At 37.5% G+C, this 24,610-nt stretch overlaps 3 protein-coding genes and 1 pseudogene across 3 annotated transcripts; 1 reads left to right on the top strand and 3 right to left on the bottom strand.

Moving 5' to 3' along the window:
* Positions 1-447: 447 nt before the first annotated feature.
* On the bottom strand, positions 448-1,554 carry LOC113506223. The gene is made up of 3 exons (XM_026889065.1): positions 1,371-1,554; positions 913-1,080; positions 448-597 (listed from the first exon to the last, which is right to left on the bottom strand). Exons 1-3 carry the CDS (start codon positions 1,485-1,487, stop codon positions 448-450), a joined length of 435 nt encoding a protein of 144 aa, XP_026744866.1. The 5' UTR covers positions 1,488-1,554.
* A 136-nt stretch (positions 1,555-1,690) lies between these two features.
* On the bottom strand, positions 1,691-12,386 carry LOC113506222 (nascent polypeptide-associated complex subunit alpha, muscle-specific form-like). Its single transcript, XM_026889064.1, has 11 exons — positions 11,883-12,386; positions 9,998-10,345; positions 9,615-9,728; positions 8,523-8,581; positions 8,019-8,057; positions 4,751-4,948; positions 3,926-4,023; positions 3,594-3,747; positions 3,026-3,168; positions 1,804-2,011; positions 1,691-1,702 (listed from the first exon to the last, which is right to left on the bottom strand). Exons 1-11 carry the CDS (start codon positions 12,046-12,048, stop codon positions 1,691-1,693), a joined length of 1,539 nt encoding a protein of 512 aa, XP_026744865.1. The 5' UTR covers positions 12,049-12,386.
* Positions 12,387-13,087: 701 nt separating this feature from the next.
* LOC113506220 lies at positions 13,088-20,463 on the bottom strand (annotated as a pseudogene).
* A 1,516-nt stretch (positions 20,464-21,979) lies between these two features.
* Positions 21,980-24,598, top strand: LOC113506221 (vitellogenin receptor-like; the record flags this gene model as incomplete). The annotated part of the gene is made up of 6 exons (XM_026889063.1): positions 21,980-22,075; positions 22,498-22,612; positions 23,013-23,189; positions 23,500-23,763; positions 24,112-24,209; positions 24,552-24,598. Coding segments are annotated over exons 3-6 (470 nt in total), but the record flags the coding sequence as incomplete, so codon positions are not given.
* Between the last annotated feature and the right edge of the window lie 12 nt (positions 24,599-24,610).

Here is a 24,610-nt window from a genome sequence, read left to right as displayed (position 1 = left end):
TTTCTTACGGCTCTTAAAATTCGTTTCACAGTAGTTGTTTCTCAGTGAATTTGGTGTATCCTACAGCAGTTAGATAGACCTTTGTGATCACCGATGTATCAAGCTGCGATTTTTTTGTTGTAGAAGGCGTCGAGAATGACGACAACTAATACGCAGTGAATTGTTTGAGTTAACTCCCTTAAATGGGGTCGACTGTGAAGCTTTTTCACCACACTAGATGGAGCGATCGCGATTGCGATCAATTTTTTTTGCACTGGTTTTTAGTTCATACCGTTGTGTCCTCTTGTTGTCACTGACAGCACTTATTGCGAAGCAACAAATACACATATAACTTTACTGGTCTGCATTTGACTCAGCAGGTTTTTAGTGAAATTGTCGTGTTTATAAGGTGAGTGGGGGTGGTTCACTGTCGCCGGTTGTGCTGGGCCTGGTCCCCGCCAGCGCGGGTCAGTTGGCGGGGTGCGTGAGCAGCGTGCGGGGCACGACCACGAAGCGCCTCCCGTTGAGCACGGCCAGGCCCTGCGGCGGCAGCGCGCGCGGGGCCGCGCCGCCCGCCACCGCCCACACGCGGGACCCGTCCGCGCCGCCGCCCGCCACCTGGTGGAACACAGGGATTGTAAATCAAACTGTTTGAGGAGTTGTGTGGGGGCCAGACTTTAGAATTGTCGAAACAATGTTCATGTTTTATTTGGGGTGTACCAAAACAGACCATTTGTAGTCTCTATTCAAGTTAAAATGTTTACCGCACAACAAAGTTGACGCGAGTCATTTCTGTACTTGCACAGGTAGATACTTTTACAAAATGATATAGTAAAAATAGCCTAAGTTATCAGAAAACTTCATTCTTTCACTAAAATATGTCATATACAATCAATTATCGCCTATATCATATTAAATGTATAGTATTGTTACCTTCATCCTGAGCATGAGCCTCTTGTCGCGCGGCACCTTCCCGGGCACGGGCACGCGGCGCGGGACCGGCGTGGCCACGGGCACCGGGACCGGGACCGGGACGGGGGTCGGCAGTCCGGCGCCAGGCTTGTGCGGCTCTAGCGGCGGCGATGTGGATTTGCGGCAATTCTATACAAAAAAGTGTAAAATACAATAGTTTGTGACTAAGGAACCTTTATGGCTTTGAATAGTTCGCTGCTAAATGACAGAAGTGGCATAGGCGACTTATTACTGATACTCATTATAGTTTACTAAATGGGACACATAACAAAGCTGGTTTCAAGCTGACGACGAGTAAGCTGGCGGGTTATTAAAATGTATCACAATCAAAAGTCCTTTATGCGACTTAACTTAGAATACGCTTACCTCAGTTTTGTAGTTGCAAAGAAAAACAGCAAGTGTCTCTGTATGGTCCGTACCTTGCACATGAAGGGGTGCGGCGGCGGCGCGTGCGTGTAGCCGGCGCAGGCGGGGTGGTACAGGCACAGGCACGCCGCGCACGACAGCGACGGCACGGCGCCGCGCCCGCACGACATCGAGCACGGCTGCACCGCCACCCGCGCGGGGGCCGGCGGCCGGCCCGCCTCCGCGCCAGGGGGCGACGCCCGGGCCGCCTCAGGCCGGTACGGCTCGGGTCGCGTCGGCTAAGCCATGGGATAACAGAACATTTTCATACAATACGATTTTCAAAATTAACGATAAAAAATCGAAATCAATTAATAAAAATCGCTTGTTCGAACTATTTCTTATACTATTTAAAAAAGGAAAATATTCAACATGAGCTTCGCCTGATTGATAAAATAGCAAATTACCTAACATAAAAAGAACATAAATGCAACAATATACACATACCTGTACATCAATCTGCGCAGGGGGCGCGGGCGCAGGCGAGGCCACAGCTTGCGCGGGCGCGGCAGTGGAGGGCGCGGGAGTGGGCGCGGGAGGGGGCGCGGGAGGGGGCGCGCTAGCGGGCGGCCGCGAGGCTAGCGGCTGCGACGGCCTGGCCGACACCGCACTACACTCGCCCCCGCTCAGTACCCGCAGCGGAGGGTTAATTGCACTAGTCAATTAACCCCCCGGTTTGTATTCGTACATTATACACGCGTCATTATATACTATACTTTGTTACTGAGCTTTGTGACTAGAAAAAGTTACTTTAAACCGAGATTCAAGACACTTTTTATTGTTACTAAAACATAAACCCACTTTGAACCACCTTAAATTTAGATTCCAAACTTTAGATATTGTTTTGAAAACGGTTCAAGAGTGACATATTTATAAAAATGACATTTAACAGCTCAGTTTTACAAAGTTTAGCAAAAATTACGCTTTGAACAGATTATATAACAAACAACTTTGAATATTGATCACAGAAATCAATTATCAGAGTTATTAAAAAACGATACAGAAAATAAAAATTGCAACAACAGCCTACAGTTTTGTAAAGGAATGTATCAAACGTATTTGCGTCGCGTTGATTTGAGGATCACCGAACTTATAAACTAATATAATATACGTATATAAATATAATATATATATATTTTTGCATACCATAGTTTTGTGTTAGAAAAATTAATATTTCATGCAAAAAGGACGGAATTTAAACGAACGTAGAAAACGTGTTGCACGTATCGGACGTACGATTTCTTGCACACCTGACAAGTTATATTATTTGTACCTAGTACGTTACCTGACGTGAGTGGTTGACCGACAAGCAATCACAGTTCATGTATGTCAATAGATGCATAATTAAAATATGTTTCATCGCACGACCGGCACCACGCGATTGCTTAGCCTGGGTCTATCATATCTTACACTACGTAATGTGTAGGAGTAGGACTAACTTTTTGTAACATAATTTTTCTCAGATACCCGACGAGTGACGACTTGTGTTCGGAAGTACAAATACGTAAACTCGGACGTTTTAAGTGTAAAGTTGGAGAATCGTTGAGTATCGGAGACTAAAGACACCCATTAAAAGTGGTATAGTTATGTTACTCCACACTTAATAAATCTATTGACGATATCTCTCAATGAGCGGCTATGTCTTTGTACATAATGTAATATTAGGTACCTCGGCTTCTTCCAGGCGGCGCTGTTGTTGTTGTCGGCGTTGTTGGTGGTGGCGGGTGTTGCGGGCTTCTTCTGCGGCTTGGCGGGCGCGGGCGCGGCCGCGGGGGGCGCGCTGTTACTTAGTCGGGAACCCATCGATTTCACCTGCTTGGTTAAAATTGATTTTTAATTGTGTTACAACAGAATTGGTAGTAGATTGAATGGACATCAGGATGGAGGTTAGTTTGGATTTTTATAATATTCTTGTAAGGTTGTTAGTCAATTAAACAACCAAACGCAGTCTAGAGTAGGGATGTTACGGAGGTAGTTTATCGAAACCGAAGTCGGAGTTTTTAAATTTGTGATTTCGGAATCGGAACAAGAATCGGTTTTGGAGGCGGAATCGAAGACGATGTCGAAGGCTGTAGCTGTACTGCATTTTTCTTTTTAGTTTCTTGTTTAATTAGTTCTTCGTATTCAGTATCAGAATCATTCAGTATATAATATGTCAGAAACTGGGGATTTGTTTCTCTCGCATGGGTAGGTCTTATGACTCCAGTAAGAAAGCATAAGTATTGGCTGTGGGGTACCTTCAGCTTGGCGGGCGGTGACTTGTTGTTTGTGGGGGCGGGCTCGGGGCTGGCGCCCTTGGGCTGCTTGGGCTTGGGCGTGCGCTTGCCCTCGGCCGCGGCCGGCGCGGTGGCCGCCACGGGGGAGTCCACGCGACGGATCAGCTTCGCGTCTCTGTACAAATATTATACTATTTATATGAAGATTAAATAAGAAACTTCTGACTATATTTAAAACTGAAAAGGTTGATTTTCTAAAAATGGCTGAATATATTTCAATCCTATCGCAGTTCCTCAGCATCTGAAGATAAATATACTTTTATATATCATTTTAAGTCATCCACAACATTTACCTTATAATTTCTTTCTCAGGGTCGTCCACGCCGAGAGGTTCTTTGAAGAAGGAGAAGTTTTCTACTGTCAGTCCGGTGCCAGCCAGGTGTTCTGCGATCTGAACAAACAATATTTCTTAGTACCTCAACTCTATACAACTGAAATATCACGCTAATTACATATTTCGACTGAAAATTTTTATTTTAGACCAGAGCAAAATTTAATAAGTATTATAAATTTTTCACACGTCAGTTCTTGAACTCTAATTCTTCTATTATCAGAAGAATTAGAATCAGAATTATTATGAGGAGCTCGTGTCTAAGCTATAACCGCATAAGTGATTCGATCACAGGTTAAGCTATGCTTAACGCGGTTGGTCCGTGGATGGGTGACCATCTTTGTCATAACGAGTTCCTCCGTGTTTCGGAAGGCACGTTAAATTGTGGGTCCCGGCTGTTATTCCTACATCTTTGACAGTCGTTACAGATAGTCAGAAGCTGAAAAAAGTCTGACAGCCAGTCTAACCAAGGGGTATCGTGTTGCCCAGGTAACTGGGTTGAGGAGGTCAGATAGGCAGTCGCTCCTTGTAAAATACTGGTACTTAGCTGAAACCGGTTGGACTGGTAGCCGACCCCAACATAGTTGGGAAAAGGCTAGGCCGATGATGATATCAGAATAGTGTCTAGGAAAAAAAACATGACTATATCATTAGCGTCTGGGATCGTCTAGATGGCATAAAAAGCAAGGATACAACACTACGCGTAAAGTAATCTCGCTGCCATTAAGGCGAGACCAGCTTTAAGAGCATAGTATAGGTAGTAATTAAAACTCATTTCTCAACCCACCTCCCTCGTAGACCTCAGCTTCTTCCCATAGGGCGTGTAGTAGTAGATATCGGCGTTCCTCCTGGAGTGCGCGTCGAGCGCGGCGCGGTACACGAGCTCCCGCTTCCAGCCGCGCTCCAGCGGCACGCGCAGCAGCGGCGACGACATCTCCGTGGTGGCGCGCCGCCCGCGCTGCGCCGGGGACGACGCCGAGCTGGCCTGCGTGGGGGAGCGGGAGATTACAATTTGGTGTGGTTTGTACTTTATATGGTGAGAGAAATGGCTTTTTTATGGTTAAAGATGACTTTTTGGTGATTTTTTTGTCTGAGTGTGTTTTAAATCAGGTTTAATCAAGATGTTTTGTTTAACAACAGATTTTTCAGTTTTAACATTTTATTAAAACTGAAAAAAACTGTCAGGATTTTTATGGTAAACACAAAAAGCCATTTCTCTTGATTCATTTTGAATTAATAAATAAACATCAATAGGCAGTGCTGAAGCTTTCGCAAGGCGGGCAATATAGGCATAGGCACTACCGCACAGCATTTTAATGATGATTATATTGCAGACTGACAGGATAATATATTAATATTCATGTATCTTTGAAATCAAAATAAAGTGTCCAACTATAGAATGCAGCGAGTCGATGATGATACATAATTAAAATAAGTTATAGATCTAGGTTATGTATTCAAGCTAATATTAAATTGAAACCAGTCCTCTGCTGGGTAAAATTGAATGAAAAGTACAAGTGACTAAACAAATACGACCCGTCACATGTTTGATTTTTAGTCACTACCAAGGGTAAAACTGTGGAACGCTAACACGTCAGATTAAAAAACTGCCATGAATATTAATACAAGTACCTATACAAATATAATAGGTTTTATTTCGGCCATTACGCAGGTATCGCCTGACTACAACAGTATAAAAATTATATAAATTCATAACTAACTTCTTTTACACCATAACCTTTCAATATACAGAACATGCAACACAAATAAACATAAATTTACTATTCAACCATTCTGTAATACTTATCACCTGCATAAACACACATATCATTCAATACATATAAATTAAAACCAAGATTAACTAAGAAAAAGAATAAAACTGAAAAAAATACAGAATAAGCAATTTTTTCAAATTTTAACTTAAGTTCATTTTTCACCCATCTGCATTAGAACTTGGGAAAATTAATGCTTGTGTCACAAAAAAACAATAAAAATAGAGTATCTCTATAATTATTGTTTGTTTAATATTGTCTTAAGGAATAACAGACACAAGGTGCACTATTAATAAACTATATCATACTATACATCAACTACTAGACACATATAACAACAGATATTACAAAATCTACTAAAAATAATAACAAAATGAAAAACCTTCCATGTACCAATACCTAACCTTACGTGGGCGGTATCTCTGTATTACTATTTCAACGGCTGGCTAGACCAAGAATAACATAAAATGTGTTAGTCACGGTATAACGAATTACAACGATTAATTATATTGATATTAATATAATAATCATTATCCTTTATTTCAAGAAACTAGGGTCCAGATACATATATAACTGTACTTGCCGCACAGTGACAAAAATATATATAAATATTAAACGATTCTTTCAATTAAGAAAATATTAGGATAAAAGCAAGGTGGGAAGTGCGGGGCAACAGCCTCTGCCTTGCAGAGGAACACAAACTGCTGATTAATGAAATGGAATTAAAGGTAGTTTGCTATAAAAGAAGAGAAGAATAAGGTTATCTAAGGTGGCCCCTTGTGGAGATGGACAAGTGTAAGAGGAAGAAAGGACTTTGAGCCGACACTAGGACACATAAGACGGAGCAGTAAAGGTATATAAATACAGGATGGGTTTATAAAGCCACAGAGAATACTTTTATCTCTATCTTATAGATAAATATTTAAGCATCGAGTTTTAGTACTGATAATGACTTATTTTAAAATTATTTATAATAACTTAATCTAGTCTATTGGTACATAAAATTAACTAAAATGTAGTTGAATATACATTTGTCCCACAAACGTCCACAGTTTACACATTTAATACACACTCACAAGTGTGAGGTTAACCAACCTTTTACTCTTCAACACACCCGCATACCCTTATCAAATATGTTTATTAACTAAGGTTAAGTCTAATATTTAATTGGATCTAAACCTAAATTGCGGGCTATTTTGTTTATCTGGTATATGCCTACCATAAACAAAATACACCGTAAATGTATGCATATTTCTTATTTTTTTTTAACAAAGCATGCAGTTTCTATAATTATCTTATGATTGTGAATTAACTTATATGATATGAAGTTTTCTTAGAGCTTTCCTTGATCATTAAAATCATGAAAATAAAGTAGCTAAAACTAATAGTGAAGTTAAAAATGAGTTAGATGTGGTATTGAACAGTCTATCAAAAAAAGCTTTTAAAAATAACTTTAAATTAATTTAACTCAAATCTACAGTAAACTTATAATTCGAGCTTGCTTGTTGTACAAAACTTATAAAACTTATCAACTCATACATATCTATTTACAAGTATGAAGATTAATTGGTCCCTTCAAACCGAAATTAAAGTAGTATTTTAAAACATATGATGGTTCTTTCATACCCGGGGCAGTGTTGTGGTTTGCTGCATTTTTGCTGCCTAAGTTTGTGTTTCTAAAAGCGATTTACACAGCTAAGGTACCAATAAAAGTCAGGAAAGTCAATATAATCAATGCATACAATAGTAGGTTAATGAGCGATCTTTGTTGTTTGTTTGTGTGATGTTTCTGATCTCTGAGGACCAGGTAGGAATAGTCTTGACCTTTTACTGCAGCCATGATGTCAGTTAAGGACCTTAACTTATTTTTTTTTTCCTTGACCCACACTTCTGTTCGAACAGACGGACTCTTAGTGAGTCTGCATGTCAATCAAAACATTTTTATTAACAATTAGCTTCAATAATCGCTTAGCAAAAATTATCAATATATCATTTTTGGAAAGAGAAATATAACCCCTATAATAAAACAGTAAAATCTTTTATTAGTTTGAACAAATTTTACATAATATTAACATTAAAACAATTAATCAACAGGTTTTAGAAATTGAATTACAAATTATAAGTCTTTAAAAACTTATCAAACAAATATATTTTTTAAAGAAGAGGTTATATTTTATCCTTTCGAAAAACATTAGAGGTTCCTCCTATATAAAATAATTATTTAAAATTACTCCTTCCCCGCTAGGTTCACAAACCATGCAGAACAATTAAAAAGGACCTAACCTTCGGTTTTTTCTCCTCAATCTTAATTTGTAATGCTGGCTAGATAAAAGAAATATGTGTGTTAGTAAATGGTAATAAGTTTTTACTAAGAGATATTTGAACATGTTTTGCTTCATTGTGTTTTCATAATGTCCAAAAATCTTGTTGGTAAATGAATATGAAACATTTAAGATCATGTTGCTGGAGCTAGATTTTGTACATAACATGTATATATTATTTCTTTTCATATTTTTTTCTTATTCAATTTCTTGTTTTTGTTGCAGCAAAATTAAATAGCTGCAAAACAGCATTTTTTTATGTTGTCATCATTACTTGCCAATTCTTGAAGGCAATAATAGTGCCAATATTATAATTTAACCATTAATATAATTTAGTCAGCCTAACATTTTCCTTTCTTTCATTTGTTTTATATATTTACATTCCTTTTAGCTCTGGAACAGTGTTAGTCAATATAAGCAAAGCATTTTTTAGTACAAAGTTTGGTAAATAAATAAGATAACTCACATCAGTAGCTCCTTCTCCGTCAGACCTTGAAGAGAGTGCTGAAGACGGTCTGGATCCGTCTATAACAATGAATAAATATGGAATAACTATTATACATGGGTATAAGAGCATATTTATAGTTTACTAAGTAGTGGTTGGCTGGCCCGTGTTGAAAGAAACTAATCAGGTATATCTGCATAACATCTCATGACTTTGTTGTTGGATCTTGGGAATGATACTAGTGTTCTTTTGACACTTATATTCCTTGGAGTACCTACCGTTATTTCAAGATATAATCTATGTTCTCATTATGTATGTATACAACAATTGTGATGTTTGAAAGGTTGAGCTTTGTAAACCTCTGAGATAAATATGGTTAAAAAACCTATTAATAAAGCGCATAGAGAAGTTAAGTTTACATCTCACAATGACATTTCACTCAGTTTTAGTCAAAATAATCTCAAGAATGCACCAGAATGGAATCTGTTGAAAAATTATAGAATAGTATGAAACCTAACAGTTGTTACATTTCTAGACCTTACTTTTGCGGAGTGTTTAAGATATTAGTCACGTCAGAAATCTAGACTCATTGACATAACCACAAAAACCGCAATATCTGTTGATTTCACAAGACTACAATTAAATTTTACTCAGCAGAGATGTTTCAACACTAGTTTAGAGCGTGTAATTTGCGCTTCAAGGCAGTCTGCAGAGAATTGGTTTTATTGCAATATCAATTATCCTAATGGTTATTGAAGAAATTCGAATTATATTAGGATTATAATGTATTTATAGGCTATTAACACACATGTCATTATGGTATTCATTGGTAATCATTACTAAATGCTGCATTTACTATCCATTTTTACTCAATTACTCACTTTTCCATGTACCAAGTAACGTAATGCTAAATAGCCGATAATTATCTCTGAGATCTGGACTACTATTATTTCAAACAATTTGAACTACATTTTAAAGTAAAGGTGGTATTTTGGATTTTAGAACTGTAAATTTCGGATTATATAATTAATAGAAGGGTAAAACCTTTTTATGCAAATAAATATATCATGTAACACTTCCAAATAATTTACGGTAGGATATTATATTACTCACCGGTGTCTGTCCGAGGTCGTTTTGAAGCCTTGCCAGGTGCTGCAGGCATGCCCATAACAGTTCTCAGAGGCACCAGGTCTTTAGAAGCTGCTGTCACCTCTGCCTCGAGCCGCTCTGAACATTATAAAAGTAAAGAAAATATAAATTTATGAGTACAGATAGGAAATATCAAAAATTAAAATCATAATGTTCATTTTGGAAGCTACTATCTGCTAATATGTGCTAATTAGAATAAATACTATAATAGTAACATGTACTAAAAAAGAGAGTCAGTCAGATTAGATGTCTGTCCTTATGGACCTTGTATGTTTGGGCACTTAACGATTGAATGACAGTTACATGTTTTTTTTTTAATTGTAGGGAGAAGAAAACTAATAACTCACCCAAAATACGACAATAATCCTCTGTCTTTACATCATGTTTGACTTCATCAAAACCTATGAATTCATCTTCAGGGCCATCACTGAAGGCATCAGAGGCCCTCCGTTTGATGCCTCTCTTCTCATCTCCTATACCATGCTCGTAGGTATCGATCTGGTCAGAAAGTTCGTCTTCTTGTTTAATATCCACGTCATCTTGTGTATCAAGAGGAGTATCTCTGTCTCCATCGTCAAATTCTGGTTCTTCCTTCACTTCTGGTACTTCTGTAGTTGGTTCTGGCTCCGCTTCGGCTTCTGGTTGCTGTTCTGCTTCTAGTTCCGGTTCCGGTTCAGGGTCTGGTTCTGGAGCAGCTGGAAAGGAATGTTTTATTTATTATTTAGCTTAAGTTATTCTGTTATAAGGCCATTGTTCCATTTTCATTTATGCGTAATGCAGTAGTTTTGAATTCAACTAAATCAGTTCATTATTCACATATACATAATAATATAAGTTTGTTATATAATATATACAATGTATAGCAATCAAATAAACTGAGAAATCACAATAAGGAAACATAAAGCAACTTCTGCACTAAGCAATTTAATCCTTGGAACACAGGGGTTTCAAAAACATTTAAGTGACCATACACAAATGCTGGCACAATCATCTACAACATGTACCCAGGCCATGGCCAGCTATACTCAGCTATTCATGGAGTCAATCATTTGTTGAGTAGACAGTACAAAAGGTATTTCTTAAAAAAATATGCCCAAGTACATTTATCATTATTATGTAAACCGGTCGCGCTGGAGAAATTATGGAGAGGCCTACGTCCAGCAGTGGACTGCTATGGGCTGAGATGATGATGATGATGATGTAAACCAGTATCTTTTTTTAATTTGAATGTGAAATTATAAAATATGTCAAAATCAAAGATGTTTTCATTTTTTTTCAAAAAGCCAGCTTATAAATGATAGTTGCTTCCAATTGGAAGGATAACTTTAAAACCTATTGACACTTTATTATTACTTATGGAACTGTGCTATGAAACTCTCTAAAAATCTAATAAGTCACTTTTTTCAAAACCATTTCTTTTTATTGTTATACATCCTTAACTATATTTTGAAGAAAGAGTCACAGTATTCTTTAGAATAGTGATAGATTAATAAGATAAAGTTTTCTTAAGATCAAAACTAAGACAATATAGATTATAAGCTGATATATTTTTGACCAAACACAAAAAAAGTTTTCATTGAAAGCAATATAATAATGTCCTACTTCACTATCAATGGTACTTAAATTAGTTTTCAATCTTTATTAGAAAAGAAGACATTAGACAAAACATTGTACTTGTAAAATAATCTAGAAAAAAATCTGAAATTAGTTAAGTTCAAAGAGCGAGTAAATTAAACGCAGAAGAAATATAATCTCCGGGGATCATAAAAAAGGTCTTTATGTGTATTCCACAAGTTATATTTATATATAATTGTTTCTATTTTCAAAATATGCGTCGCAACAGTGCAATGCAGTTGAACATTGCAACTAAGCTATGATGTCATCATTTTGACCCCAAACAAAAATATATCCGATCATTGAATATCAATAAAATATCAGTGATATTTTTCGCTGCCGCTTTTTTCACACAATGGTGTCTAAATGAGACTATAACCAACTAATTATTATTAAATTATTCTAAATAGCTACTCCTAGAAACACAAAAATACAGAAAAGGCAAACAATCTCATAACACTTTGTTATGAGTTTAGAAATTGCATTTATTTGACCTCAATCTGCTATTGAAACATTGCAGCTGCAGTTTAGTAGGATGAAAAGCAAAAAAAAACATTGTAAATGACGAAAAGTATGTCGTGATGTTGGCACTTAGGTTATGTGAAAGTTTTGTGTTACCTTCTGCTAGAGCCGGAGTCTCCTCGGCTTCAGGAGCTGCAGGCTCACTCGGATCCTCGGGCGTCACCTCTTCGGGCTCTGCCACCGTCGCCGCCGCTGCCTCATCGTTGCTCACTTTAGCTTCGTCCCCTGTTGTGTTATCAGACACCGCCATTTCCTCCGACATTGTCAATTAAAACAATTTTTATCACGAGTCCACTGTCAAAATATATATGGCCACATAACAAGGCTGTTACGACACTCCGCCAGCGTTCGCGACGAATAATCCCGATTTGTGCGCGTCACAACGTAGATTTCCCGCTATAATGGTCGCGAAAAAAACTTTTGCCTTATTGGCATACACATAACGTTCATACGTCACTGTTTATCGTCCCTTTAAACAATGCTTGAATAGGTCTTCAATGCATTCATATATTCGCAGATCTGGAACTTATCAAACGAAAATAAATGAAATTTACGTCCGCAAACTAATTTCCAATAGATTTAGAAAATGTCGATCATAAACAATATCCACTCGGACGGCGACGCCACAGTGATTGCAGATTGTTTATGGTTTTATAACATTTTAGTTAACTTCTTTCAGTCTATGGTTTAACTTACTAAAGTCCCTAAAAACAAATAAAAAAATATTGTGTTATTATTTTAGTGGTCAAGTAAAATAATATGTATTTTTAGTGTTTTTTTTTCAAACCCTTTTTTTCCCTAATTATTTGAAAATTGACATAGCTAACCTTAACGATGTGACCTTTATGCTTGTTTTACTGTTTACTAATTTTGCATGATGTGGTCTCCTGTATTTGAAGGACACTGAATATTATATACTTAATTTTAAGTCTTGCACATGTATAGCTAATAATTGTTTTTGGACTATACATAAATAAATGGCATAGCCGCATTATTTATTCGGATTCTTTTATTTGGCTCTTCTATTATGTTTCGTATCAACAATAAGTTGTTTTTTATTATTTTAGATAGCCATCGCTTGTGAAAGCTACGTTTATTTTAGCGGTAAATCAAAGAGAAATTTTTCGGCTTAGACAGACACTAGGCTAGTAAACTATCTGCTTTGTAGTACAAGATTCCTTTTTCGTAAAATTAACAACCAAGACAAGGTAACTAGTGTGACATCCCTAAAAGCTCCCCCTTCCAAAAAAATATAGTTTACAGAAAACTGTGGTGATGAATTTAACACAAATAAATAAAAAATTCTCGAATAAATTTTATTAACAATTATAATCATCAGATACATACTCTTACGACTAATGAATATGAAATAAATATCAGGTTTCAACCTTACACACGTCGAACTAACAGATTACAATTCAAAATAGAGCCTAACTTAATTTTATATGTTTGATTTTGTGTACATTTTGTATAAAAATAGTTTTTTTATACATTTATGATGAACTCAATCTCGTATTTACAAGATCTATTAGAAGTTTTGTTTATTTCTACTTTAAAAAGTCTGTTACGGGAAGTTGGCTTAGTTTTCGGTACATTCTAAACAATTCAGTTATATCTTAAGGTTATACATATTATCTCACAGTTACATCAAATCTTTCAAGAGTTATGGACATAGCCCAGATTATTAATTTGCCAATTTATAAATTTTCTATTAAAAATTACCATAATCAACAAACGGTTTCGGTGATCGTGATTTACAAAAAATAACGGCTTCCATTTTGACAATATCTTTGGTGTTGCCACTTTTGAAAGTTCTTTCATTTTGGTAGTTTTTGTGTTATTGGGCTACGTCCGTAGCAGCGGTTTAGTTGGTGGTAGCGTCGGGGTGCCTCTCGAGGATCATGGCGACTCCCTGTCCGCCGGCGGCGCAGGCCGAGATCACGCCGAACTGGCCGTCTTCACGGACGAGACGGTGGGCAGTGTGCATGGCTAGACGGACCTGGAAACAATGAGAATGCGTTTATAACAAATAGAGCTTTACTTTGGCATTTACAAAAAATTAACAAAAATTTGAGGATTGACGTTTCAGTTATTATTACTATCTTGTACTTTTACTACTAAAGTAAAAATACTTTTAGCCATTAAAAAATATGAAGTTTATCACTCACCCCAGTAGCAGCGAAGGGATGTCCAATAGAGAGCGAGCCACCCCACTTGTTCCACTTGTCCAGGTCCGGAGCACCCACCTTAGTCTGGCGGCCAAGATAAGTCTGGGCGAACCAATCAGAGTCCATAGCCTTCAAGTTAGCCAAGATTTGACCCTAAGAAAAGAAAAAAAAAAAAGTTTAAGAGATGCCATGACACAGCACATAAGATTATAAAAATATATATTTTTTAAGTTTACTTGCATTGAGGATGGTAATAATTTCAAAAGATGCAATAAAATCTGTCATCATTGGGTATAAGAACATCAGATTTTTGTAAGGAATAATTTAAATAAGGGTTTCATTAACACAGATTCTGATTTATTAGCCCATCTGTTTTTTTTTTTTTTCAGTTTTTGCCTTCTTGTTATGTTTTCTGGAATATAAGATTGTTTGTATAGTTAGTGACTCACAGCGAAGGCCTCGTGGATCTCCCAGGTGTCGACGTCACTCATCTTGAGCCCGGCTTTGTCCAGGATCTTGGGGATGCCGTACGCGGGTCCCAGCAGCAGCTGGTCCACGGGGTCCTATAGTAAAGGATGAAGTAATATGTAATAAAGTAAGGTTTATATGTTGTGTTATGAATATCATAAATTACATATTATATAAAGTTTGATATAAGTTGTGTGTTATTCTTTTAATGGAATTATTAATAGTGTGGTTAAAGAAAAATTAGGAAAGCTGACCCTACCACCATGTGGGACTTATATATAATAGTGTGGTTTAGTAGCAGTTCAATTTCACCAGGCCAGTATACAGCTATGCAAATCGCTATGGTAGTAACCGAATCTTATATGTTGTGTTTTAATTATAATTTATATAGAAAAAAAAACATAAAGAACTGTTTTTACCGAACTAATCATGTATCTAATATATAAATGTTTATGTCACGGTGTACGAAATTGAACTCCTCCGAAGTGGCTCGACCGATTCTTTTTCAGAGCACTATTTTTTTATTCTCTAGAATAAATTTGTATGGCAAAAAGCGTTTGCTGGGACAGCTAGTAATGTAAGAATGTCTGTTACAAACCTGTGCGACGTAAGTGAAGTCACGCAGGTAGGCCTTGGGCTTGAGGCCGAGCTCCTTGGCCTTGGCCTCCGACATCACCAGGCAGGCCGACGCACCGTCAGTCTATATGGGAGATACATGATATAGTATTTAATATATTGTATTATGAGATCTTGATTCAAGGTAGATTATGCTTAACCACTTCGCTGTCCCGAATAGACACCAAAGTGAAGCAATAGGAATGTTCCCATTTGAAGGGCAAAGGACTGGGAAATGCACAAGCTTTAATCAAAAACTAGAAAGTTTGTTACTCAACTAAGAGCTGTGAAGATTTACTCAAAATAAATAAAAATAAAATCATAAATATAATCATAAAATATTGTAAGTTGAATAGGGTCTAGGTGGAATCCTACTAATATAATAAACACGAAAGTTTGGATAGAATTTTAGTCTTTCACGCAAAAACTACTTAAAGTATTTGGACGAAATTTGGTATACGGATTGTTTAACACATAGGATAGTATGTATCCCCATTTTGTGTTCCCAGGGTCATTTTTGATTTGTAGCGGGTGGAGCCTCTGGCATTAGTTAGTATGTACCAAGAACGAAGCGTTGGCGGCGGTGACGGTGCCGTGCGGCTTGATGAAGGCGGGCTTCAGCTTGGCGAGCTGCTCGGGGGTCGACACGCGGATACCGTTGTCCTTGTCCACCACGCCGTCCTTGCCGTCCACTGCACATACACACAAACATATGTAGAAAAAATACGCGATAAACCAGACGTGATAGTCATAGTCGCGTGTTAGACGAGATCCCAGTCATCGTCTTTGCTCAAAATAATTCTAGCTTTTGACTGGCAACTTTGTAATCAAATTATGTTTGATGAGACTTTAACTTTGAGCCACATGAGACATCACTGAAATCAGCGTTACCAAAATTTTTTGCTGTTCTAAATGTTCTAAATTTTGATGAGAATTATACCTACAAGGATCATATCAAGGAACAGGAAACTAAAATATTGTGGCCTGAGCGCCTACCTCCTCTTAAACTGATATTATTGTAGATGTAAAAAAGAGACAATAGATAACATTACTTTAGGAAGTAACGGTAGGCTCTTGCAGTGTAGGATTTATGTTTTAGTGACCTAAGCTAAGTCTAAATCACTTCTAAAGGGTAAAATACTCTTATGATTTACCTTTAACAGGTATAAGGTCGGTGAAGTAGCCCTTCTGCTGAGCCTCGGCGGCCAGCTTGTGCGAGCGCAGCGCGTAGTCGTCCTGCTCCTGGCGCGAGGCGCCGAACGCGGCCGCCAGCCGGTCCGCGCTGTGACCCATCGTCTCGCCAGACGAGAACTCCGCTACAGCTGGCAACTGGGGAGGGAAAGGGTTATTGTAGATATATAGTGTGATATACAAGATAGACACACATTATGATGGTAGAAATGAAGATTAAACGTCAGACAATGCTGCTTAAAGAGAAATAGCTTCAAATTAGTTTGAGTTCAAAATTCCACATTCAAAGTTTTACACTCAAATTAACATTGGTGCTGCCTTGCTTTTACTTTGTTATTGCGTACAAAATGAATAACGCTTAATAGGTATATAAAATCTCTGTTTACAGAAGAGTTATCTATGGAGTTTTTTTGCCGATTCTTCTCTATAGGAATAAGGAATGATAACATTTAGGAACCGTGCAAATCGGGACAAGTTTTTAAAGTGCTAGAAAAAGGTGAAGTGACAACTTTGATTCTGTTTCCAAGCGACAAACCTCAGGAGCGAAGAAGTCGGGTCTGATGGAGGCGATGAGCGAGAGCCTCTGCGCGGGAGTCTTGGCGCGGTTGAGGCGCAGCAGCAGCGAGCGCATCTTGCGCGAGTGCCGGATGGGCACGTCCGACATGAACTCCACGCCGCCCGCCACGATGATGTCGTACGCACCAGCCGCGATCATACCCACACTATGGAGAATAATATATTATTTTTCTGTTTTTATAAATGTTCCTTAAGATCCAGGAAAGTTTAAACAAAATTAAGAGAGGGTAGGTAATGGGGGGAAGGGGGTCAAGGCTACATTTTATCCCAGCACTCCCACGGAAACGGGAACAAACGCGCGTGTTGACGAACTTAACTTTTTTAATTTCGTTTGTGCAAAACTGCGGTGTCCTATGATTTCCTAATTTAATATACGCCTTTGTATAGCGCTATCATATATAGTTTGGGAACTGTAATTATATTATTATATTTCGCTAGACATACACACGAGGAAATAGACGATGGAGGCTTTTCTCCTACTTATCCTAATGACAATTAATAAATGTTAGTTTAGATTTAGCAAAACTACGAGAGGGCAAGACTTAGACTATTGAACATATTGTGTCTCACAAAATTTACGTAATTCTTGGGACCATATAGATCATCAGAATTGACCATCAAACGTTGTCCTCTGAGCTTCATTAACGTGAATAGTACAAAATATGTTGAAACAAGAATCTGCGTGTTTACTACAAACATGCTTTATTGTGATACCTTTAGGTAAAATTTCCACTGTCCCGTTAATTTACTAACCAGTGGTAATAGCCTGGTTGGACGAGATGCAGGCCATGGTGACGGTGTGCGCGGGGGTCTTGTCACTGAAGCCGGCGGCCAGGGCGGCCTCGCGACCGATGTTCGAAGTCTTCACCTCCTGGATGACCGTGCCGTACACGATGTAGTCGATCAGGTCCTTCGAAATGCCAGTCTTTTGGAGAAGACCTCTGGAATGGGAAAGAGAGATGTAGTTGAGAATGTAGATAAAGGCCTAAAAGAAGAAGGAAGTTCAAGGAAGAATATAAAGTGTGAGAGGAGGAGCATGCCTGTTGCAGCTGTATGCGTGGCGCTGCGCCGCCGTAACGAGTTACGTTGCGACGCTGTTTACCCTCCCATAAGAAGTAATCACTATGAAAATTGTCGTGTAGTGGGAAGATTTGAACTATTGGTTGGAGACCTATATAGGTTGCTCAGTGGGTAATGCAGTTTAAGGCAAGAGCAACCGAGTCCTGTCTATAATAAAAAAGATAGAGTAAACCTAAGTGAGTATTAAATAATAAAAATGAAGTGATTGCTTCATTTCGAAATTTTAAGAAAATATATTTTCGTAATAGATTGACTTTCTCGATGTATTCATATAAATTCTGCTTTATTTTTAGTTCAATCTAATTAAAAATAACATTCGTTATGTCTACTGAGCTGAGTACGTCCAATTAAATGTAATTGCATTTATTACGCACCTTATCGTCAATCAATCATAGTAAACATAAACATACCACCTTATCTAGATTTCTATAAATAAATTGGTATTAGTCAATCTATACTAATATTATAAAGCTGAAGAGTTTGTTTGTTTGAACGAATAATCTCAGGAAATACTGTTCCGATTTGGGAAAATATTTTAGTTTTAGAAAGCCCATTTATTGTGGAACTCTTTCAATCTACAGTTTATACAATCCTGCTATGATGAGTAGGAGTAAAGCACTAATAAAATATGTTAAAAAAACGGGGATAAATGCCTGAACTCGAAACCTATTAATTCATTTTAAGATTTGTAACTTATGTCGTAATGACCAAGCGGACGAAGTCGCGCGCAACAGCTAGAGCTAGAGCATATGGCTAGAGCATTTCATAATTCATATAATATTTAAGATTAGCGACGTCCCGCGTAGTACACCTCTGTAGTTCCCGTCTTGTAGAACAGGGATTAAATATCCCTGACAATGTTGCTACGATAAGAAAAACAAGACTTTGTTTTAATATTTGGCTTAATATTAAGAGAACTATACTTCTTATTGTTATAAGGAGGTACAATACTAATTGTGACAGTGGAGGAGGCAATCTCAAGATTTATTCCTATTAACAACATATAAGAAGATTATATAGTATCATTTGTACTATGACCTTCTACAATAATGTAATCAACTATGAGTGGAATTGACCAAAGTCCAGTGAAGCAACTCACATATTCACTTCCTGGACTTTGCACCCATTTCATTAAGACATTTCAAAATATTCACAGACTAAGCCAAGTGCATTATTTTTATTAATACATTAAAGAATTTATATTGTATTTGAATTTTACATGAACATAAATTTAAAAGGTTTTTTCAATTTTTCATGTGTACTTAAAATTTATAAAACATTTGCTCACAGAAAGAAGATTGTCATGCACTTTCCATTTTTATGACTATTTTTATTTGAAAACAGTTTTAATAAATTTTCATTCACTTTTTAATTTAAATTTGATTTTTTAATTCATAAACACATTCACAGTTTGTTAGTAAAATTATATGTTGTGTTTATTCACTTAAACAATATAAAATTGAAATGTAAATAAGCCGAATGCTTTGTTGTTGCTATCAAAATAAACAATAGGATTTTTCATGCATTTTAATTTAAATGTTAAATGGTTATGTATTGTTTTCTTAATTACTTAATTGTGTAATAACATGTACTTATTATAATTTTTGTTTAATTATGCAAATCAAGCATGTGACTGCATATCTTAAGTAACAGGTAAATTGAAACTCCAGTAAGAACTTTTAAAGTACAGAAACACTGAAGAAGAACAAGTTTCTTTTTACTTTGATTAGCTTCTGCTTCTGAGATGGTTTAACTTAAGTGAAAGAACACAACTTGTTAATGACATGAAGTGTTTTTATTAAAAAGTAAATATTTACTTTATTTTTATATTATTTCTTTATTAAATTTATCAATACTTACAACAAGGAATGTCTGGCAAGTTCATGAGGCATCATCTTGGCATAATCGGTGAAAGAAGCAAGAATGGTGTTCGCACACCATCAACAAGGACCACATTCTTTCCAGTGCGGTCAGGCAATGACTTCTTCGTCTGCTGGAGGGCAGCTCCAACACTCAGAGCTCGCTGGCTGTGTCTAAAACCAAAACACAGAAAATTCAAAATAAAAAATATTGTCCTTGACATTGTCTCCAATGTAGCAACAATACAACGTAAAACACGGATTCCTTCCAGTCTGTATACGGCATGAACCTTGCTCTCATAATTTGGCACGGAACTGAACAAAAATAATTGCCAACTATGCCGATATAAAATTTCTAGCAAAAGTCCAAAGTTTACATCCACATAAAAATACATAACTTACAATGGAAAGTTTTTAAGAAATTATAAAAATATTACACACTGATCTTCTAACACCGTAAAATATTAATTAAATCAGTACTTAAGGTCACAATAATTGAAAAAAGTTATGGAATACGCACCGAATTTAGCCGTCGAGCTAACGTGGGATACTTTTAATAGAGATTTCGATATTTGAGAAGCCATTGCTGCCGGAAACACAAAGCCGATTAACACTGGACACGACGGAGACTTCTACAACAATTAATACTTATTAATAACTACAATAAATATCTATTAAAACTTCTAATAAACTTATAAGAAAGTTGGACTCTGACCTGTCAGCCACAGAGTTAGTAGAGGGTTGCCATATTATAACCATAAGTGGACTACCATTAAAGCTTGTCACAGGGTAAAATATGTAAACTCCCATCCGAATTTATTTTTTTGTACCTTGAATTTCCACACTTATTCTAGACATAATAAGAATTCATAATTAGTATGTGTCAGGCGATAGAATTTTTAAATTTTCGGACGCCTAAATTGAAATCCGTGAATTTATGAACATTATGAAGTAATCTGAAATGGTAAAATTTCCATGTATCACAGAATATTTATTTTACATTGCAACTTATTCAATTCTATGTCACGACGTCACCTACGTTTCGTTTAGTGGTTTACTTGTTTTTAATATTGCACATTCAGTAAACAAAAATAATTAAATAAAGTAGATAATTATTTATATTGAATTGCTATAGTTTTGTTGTTTTAGAATCAGTTAGTATAAGTGCTACACACGAATTAATTTAACAAACGATAAAATTATTTAAAACCGTTTCTAATGAAATGTTTTCCAACATGCGGGTAGTTTGAAATCCAGCTAATTGTGAATTAAAATTTGTAATTTCCGTCCTGTTACACATCCACCTTGTCAGCAACCACGTGAATTAATTAACATCTCAATTATATAATTATTTATTTACATTTAAGTATCATTTTTTACATTTTATTTATAAATGAGACGACCGTATTAATTTACAAGTAAGTCTGCTATTTTTAAGTAACTCCGGAAAAGTATTAATTTAATGAAGTTGTATTGAATGTTCGTTTTTTATGAACAGTTATATTTAAATTCGTTTGTATACCTATTGCTTATTTGTGTCCACTTTTCAACCAACTTTGGTAACTTACGTGTCCTATATATTGTTACAGAATGAAAGCACAATGCATAATACTTATAATTTGCGTCACGTGGTGTTCAGCTCAGTTCATAGATGATATGCAGAGATGTTCGACTTGCCTTGTCTAGAGGATGACATGTTCTTGTGCATGGATGGAGGGTGCATTGAACAGGCGCAGTACTGCGATGGCATCTCACATTGTGATGATAACTCCGATGAGAGCATGTGCCGTGAGTAATTTCCTCTTTAATTATATTTTATGATGCATTTAATGTGTCAAAGGCCTTTGGTTGAGTGTCTTTTTCAATTATGAATTTAACAGTTAGTACGTAAATTAATGGAACAAAATGTGGGTAATTTAATTCTTGTGTCGCGGGGGTTTCACAAATATTCAAGTGACATGCACAAAGATATCCAGATTCAGAACAAGCATTCATAGATCATACATATTGCTCTACGCGGGTACCGAACCCGCGACACGTCGCGCTTATCGGGTTGGCATTGTGACCTCAACCACTCGGCTATGTGTTCAGTTAATTTGTTTATGTAAAAAAGCATTTCATCGCGTAACCTTCCCCTGTTCCTTCCATAACCACGTTATTTCTTTACCAGTGTTCTCTCAAACGACATAGTGCTTGCAACGTGACACACCAGTTCGAATGCCGCGACAATAAGAGGTGCATCCCACGTGCTTGGATCTGCAACAATGAGACAGACTGTGATGATGGTAGCGACGAGTTCAACTGCACCGTGACTCTGCCAGAAATTACAAATGTAAGTAGGAGTCGTCATCCTAGCTTTTCCAAGTATGTTGGGGACGGCTTCCAGTCTAGCCGACCAGCTAAGTACCATCGTCTTACAAGAAGCGACTGCCTATCTGACCTCCCCCCTCAACCCAGTTACTTGGGTAACTTGATATCCTTATAATAATCCCTGGGTAACTTGTCTGACTTCAAGCTTCTAACTACCGTAACGACTACCGGGATCCACAATTTAACGTGCCATCCGCAAGATGGAAGAACTCGTTATGACATAGATGGCCATCCATCCTCGGCCTCACCGTATATGATCCGTCCCGCAATATGAGTAGGAGTGATGCAACGGTTTAACGCGTATTAATAGGGATAGCAAGACGAGTTCGGATTTAAAAGCACTAAAATTACCTGCATCAATTTATAACTCGGTGTATTTCACAGTCTACATGCAAAGGGTTCAAATGCCTCGACGGGCAGTGCATCTCATACTTGTGGCTGTGCGACGGCGTTTACGACTGCAACGACCGGAGCGATGAGAACGCAGAGGAATTATGTCGTAAGTTTAACTAAAACTATGCGATGGTAAATTCTGATTCAAGAAATGCAGTGCGAAGCACGAAGCACGCAGCGAATCAAATACCTATGTTTGATATTCTCTAACTGTTTAAATAATTTATGTAGGGAACCGACTTATACCTAAATCGGTATACCTACCGGTCGGAAGTAGACATAAAATATTGTTGGCATGCAAATAGTTCTGTTCATGCGTGACGTTGACATGCGCTCGCCATCTATTACTTAAACTTGGCTCGAAACGCTAACGTGTGTCTAGATAACGGAAAATAAGACATGTACTTCTTTCACAAACGAATCTGAAAAATACTGACCGAAAATAAAGGTGTAACCAAAACACGAGTAAAAAACTTAAGCAGTTAAAACATCTTCTTTACTTTCAGGTCACTTGAGGTACCCGCACGCGATCCGCGACGGTTCGTACTGCCACGAGCTGCCCGCCGTCGGCGAGAGGAACTACAAGTGTCTGGACTCCTCGTACTGCCTGCCCAGCTTCCTCATGTGTGACGGCACTAAGGACTGCCGAGACGGCAGTGATGAAGGACCCTTTTGTGAGAACTGTGAGTTGCTTTTGTCAATAAAGGAAGTGTAAATAAATATGATCAGATTCAATGGTGCAGCTGATTTGGGTTGATATAACAAGCCTTTTTTGGCATCGCAAAGGATGTTTTTTTCTCATCTACTTATTCTATTTTTATTTGGTATGAATGTTGGAGTAAATAATTTTCCGTCTTTTTTCATGAGAGTGTCACGTTTCAGTGTAACATTTGAAAATCCACCAAAACACTGCTATCTCTAGGTGTGTTTTCCATACCTTAAAACACCTTCATAAATTTTTTCAACCTCTTTCCCAAATACCTTCTTTCCCAGGGACCACCATGTGCTCAAACTACATCTGCGCCGGCAACGACACAGAATGCTCTCCAGACCGCTACGGGCCCACCTGCCTGTGCGTGCCCTCGCTCTCCATGAGACAGTACAACTACGTCACGAAGCAATGTGATGACGTCAACGAGTGTCTCCTTGAACGGCCGCACTGCTCGCACACGTGCGTCAACGCTGATGGTCATTACACCTGCGAATGTGATCCCGGGTATACCAAGGACGAGTTCGGTTACCTGTGTTATGCTAATGGTAAGTTTAGCTAGTTGAGGTAGTTTTACTTTAAGCTGATTTTAGTAGTGCAAATTTTTGTGGACCTCCTGAGGAAAATGAGGTGTATGCTTATCTCATACCAGCTAAACTATTGGAATGCCCGTCCATGATCAGGAAAACTGTAGCCTTACTTATATCGTGAAGCCATAAGTAGTAAGAACTTAATAAACAGACCAAATCATTCCATGTTATGTATTTTCCGCCGTGAGAGGAAAGTCATTACCTAAGTGCATTCCTGGAGATTCATTGATAAAACCGCAAGCTATGCTTGTGCAAATATTTTTTTGTAATTTTTTTATGACAATTATTGCCTAATCATCTTTTTAGGGCCCGAAGCAATGTTGTTCTTCAGCACCCGAAACGACATCAGATATTTGAAGATCAAGTCTAAGCAGATGGTTACTGTGGCCACTAATATTAAACAGGTAAGTCTATACTCATATTTAGAAACTCCTGACTATCCTGAGAACCTATGGAGCTGAACTGAGAACTGAGCTGAACCTAAACTAATATGGAGCTGTCCTAGAGACACGTTCTCAGCATCGCTTAATGCATCTCTTGCCGGTTCTTCTCCACAGGAATGTCATTTTGGAACCGTGCGTCTAGAGTCATTATTGTAACGATTTCAAAGTGCCCGGAAAACGGCCTATTTGAAATCAAAAGTTTGCCTTCCAGTCATACCTTCAAGACTGAAATAATATATTTTTTTAGAGGTAGTCGGCCCTCCTAGTCCTAATTATCCTTTAAATATGTAAATATGTTGTTAGGCCCACGGTGTATCATTCGACGGCACTTACATCTACTGGGGGAGACCGCAGAAGGTCAT

Source organism: Trichoplusia ni, assembly GCF_003590095.1.
Source record: "Trichoplusia ni isolate ovarian cell line Hi5 chromosome 5 unlocalized genomic scaffold, tn1 tig00003300_group4, whole genome shotgun sequence".
Lineage (NCBI taxonomy): Eukaryota > Metazoa > Arthropoda > Insecta > Lepidoptera > Noctuidae > Trichoplusia > Trichoplusia ni.
Note: the sequence above shows the minus strand (reverse complement) of the source record. Positions and strands in the feature narration are given on the sequence as shown.

Bases quoted from the DNA above. Each gene is read 5' to 3' on its own strand.
- LOC113506223 (XM_026889065.1), bottom strand. From the start codon at position 1,487: ATGTCGTGCGGGCGCGGCGCCGTGCCGTCGCTGTCGTGCGCGGCGTGC. The intron at 1,081-1,370 runs GTACGGACCATA...TTTTTTGTATAG, and splicing joins CGCACCCCTTCATGTGCAAG to AATTGCCGCAAATCCACATC. The intron at 598-912 runs GTAACAATACTA...GTGTTCCACCAG, and splicing joins GGCTCATGCTCAGGATGAAG to GTGGCGGGCGGCGGCGCGGA.
- LOC113506222 (XM_026889064.1), bottom strand. From the start codon at position 12,048: ATGTCGGAGGAAATGGCGGTGTCTGATAACACAACAGGGGACGAAGCT. The intron at 9,729-9,997 runs GTGAGTTATTAG...TATAATGTTCAG, and splicing joins GGATTATTGTCGTATTTTGG to AGCGGCTCGAGGCAGAGGTG. The intron at 3,748-3,925 runs GTAAATGTTGTG...ATATTTGTACAG, and splicing joins CCTGAGAAAGAAATTATAAG to AGACGCGAAGCTGATCCGTC.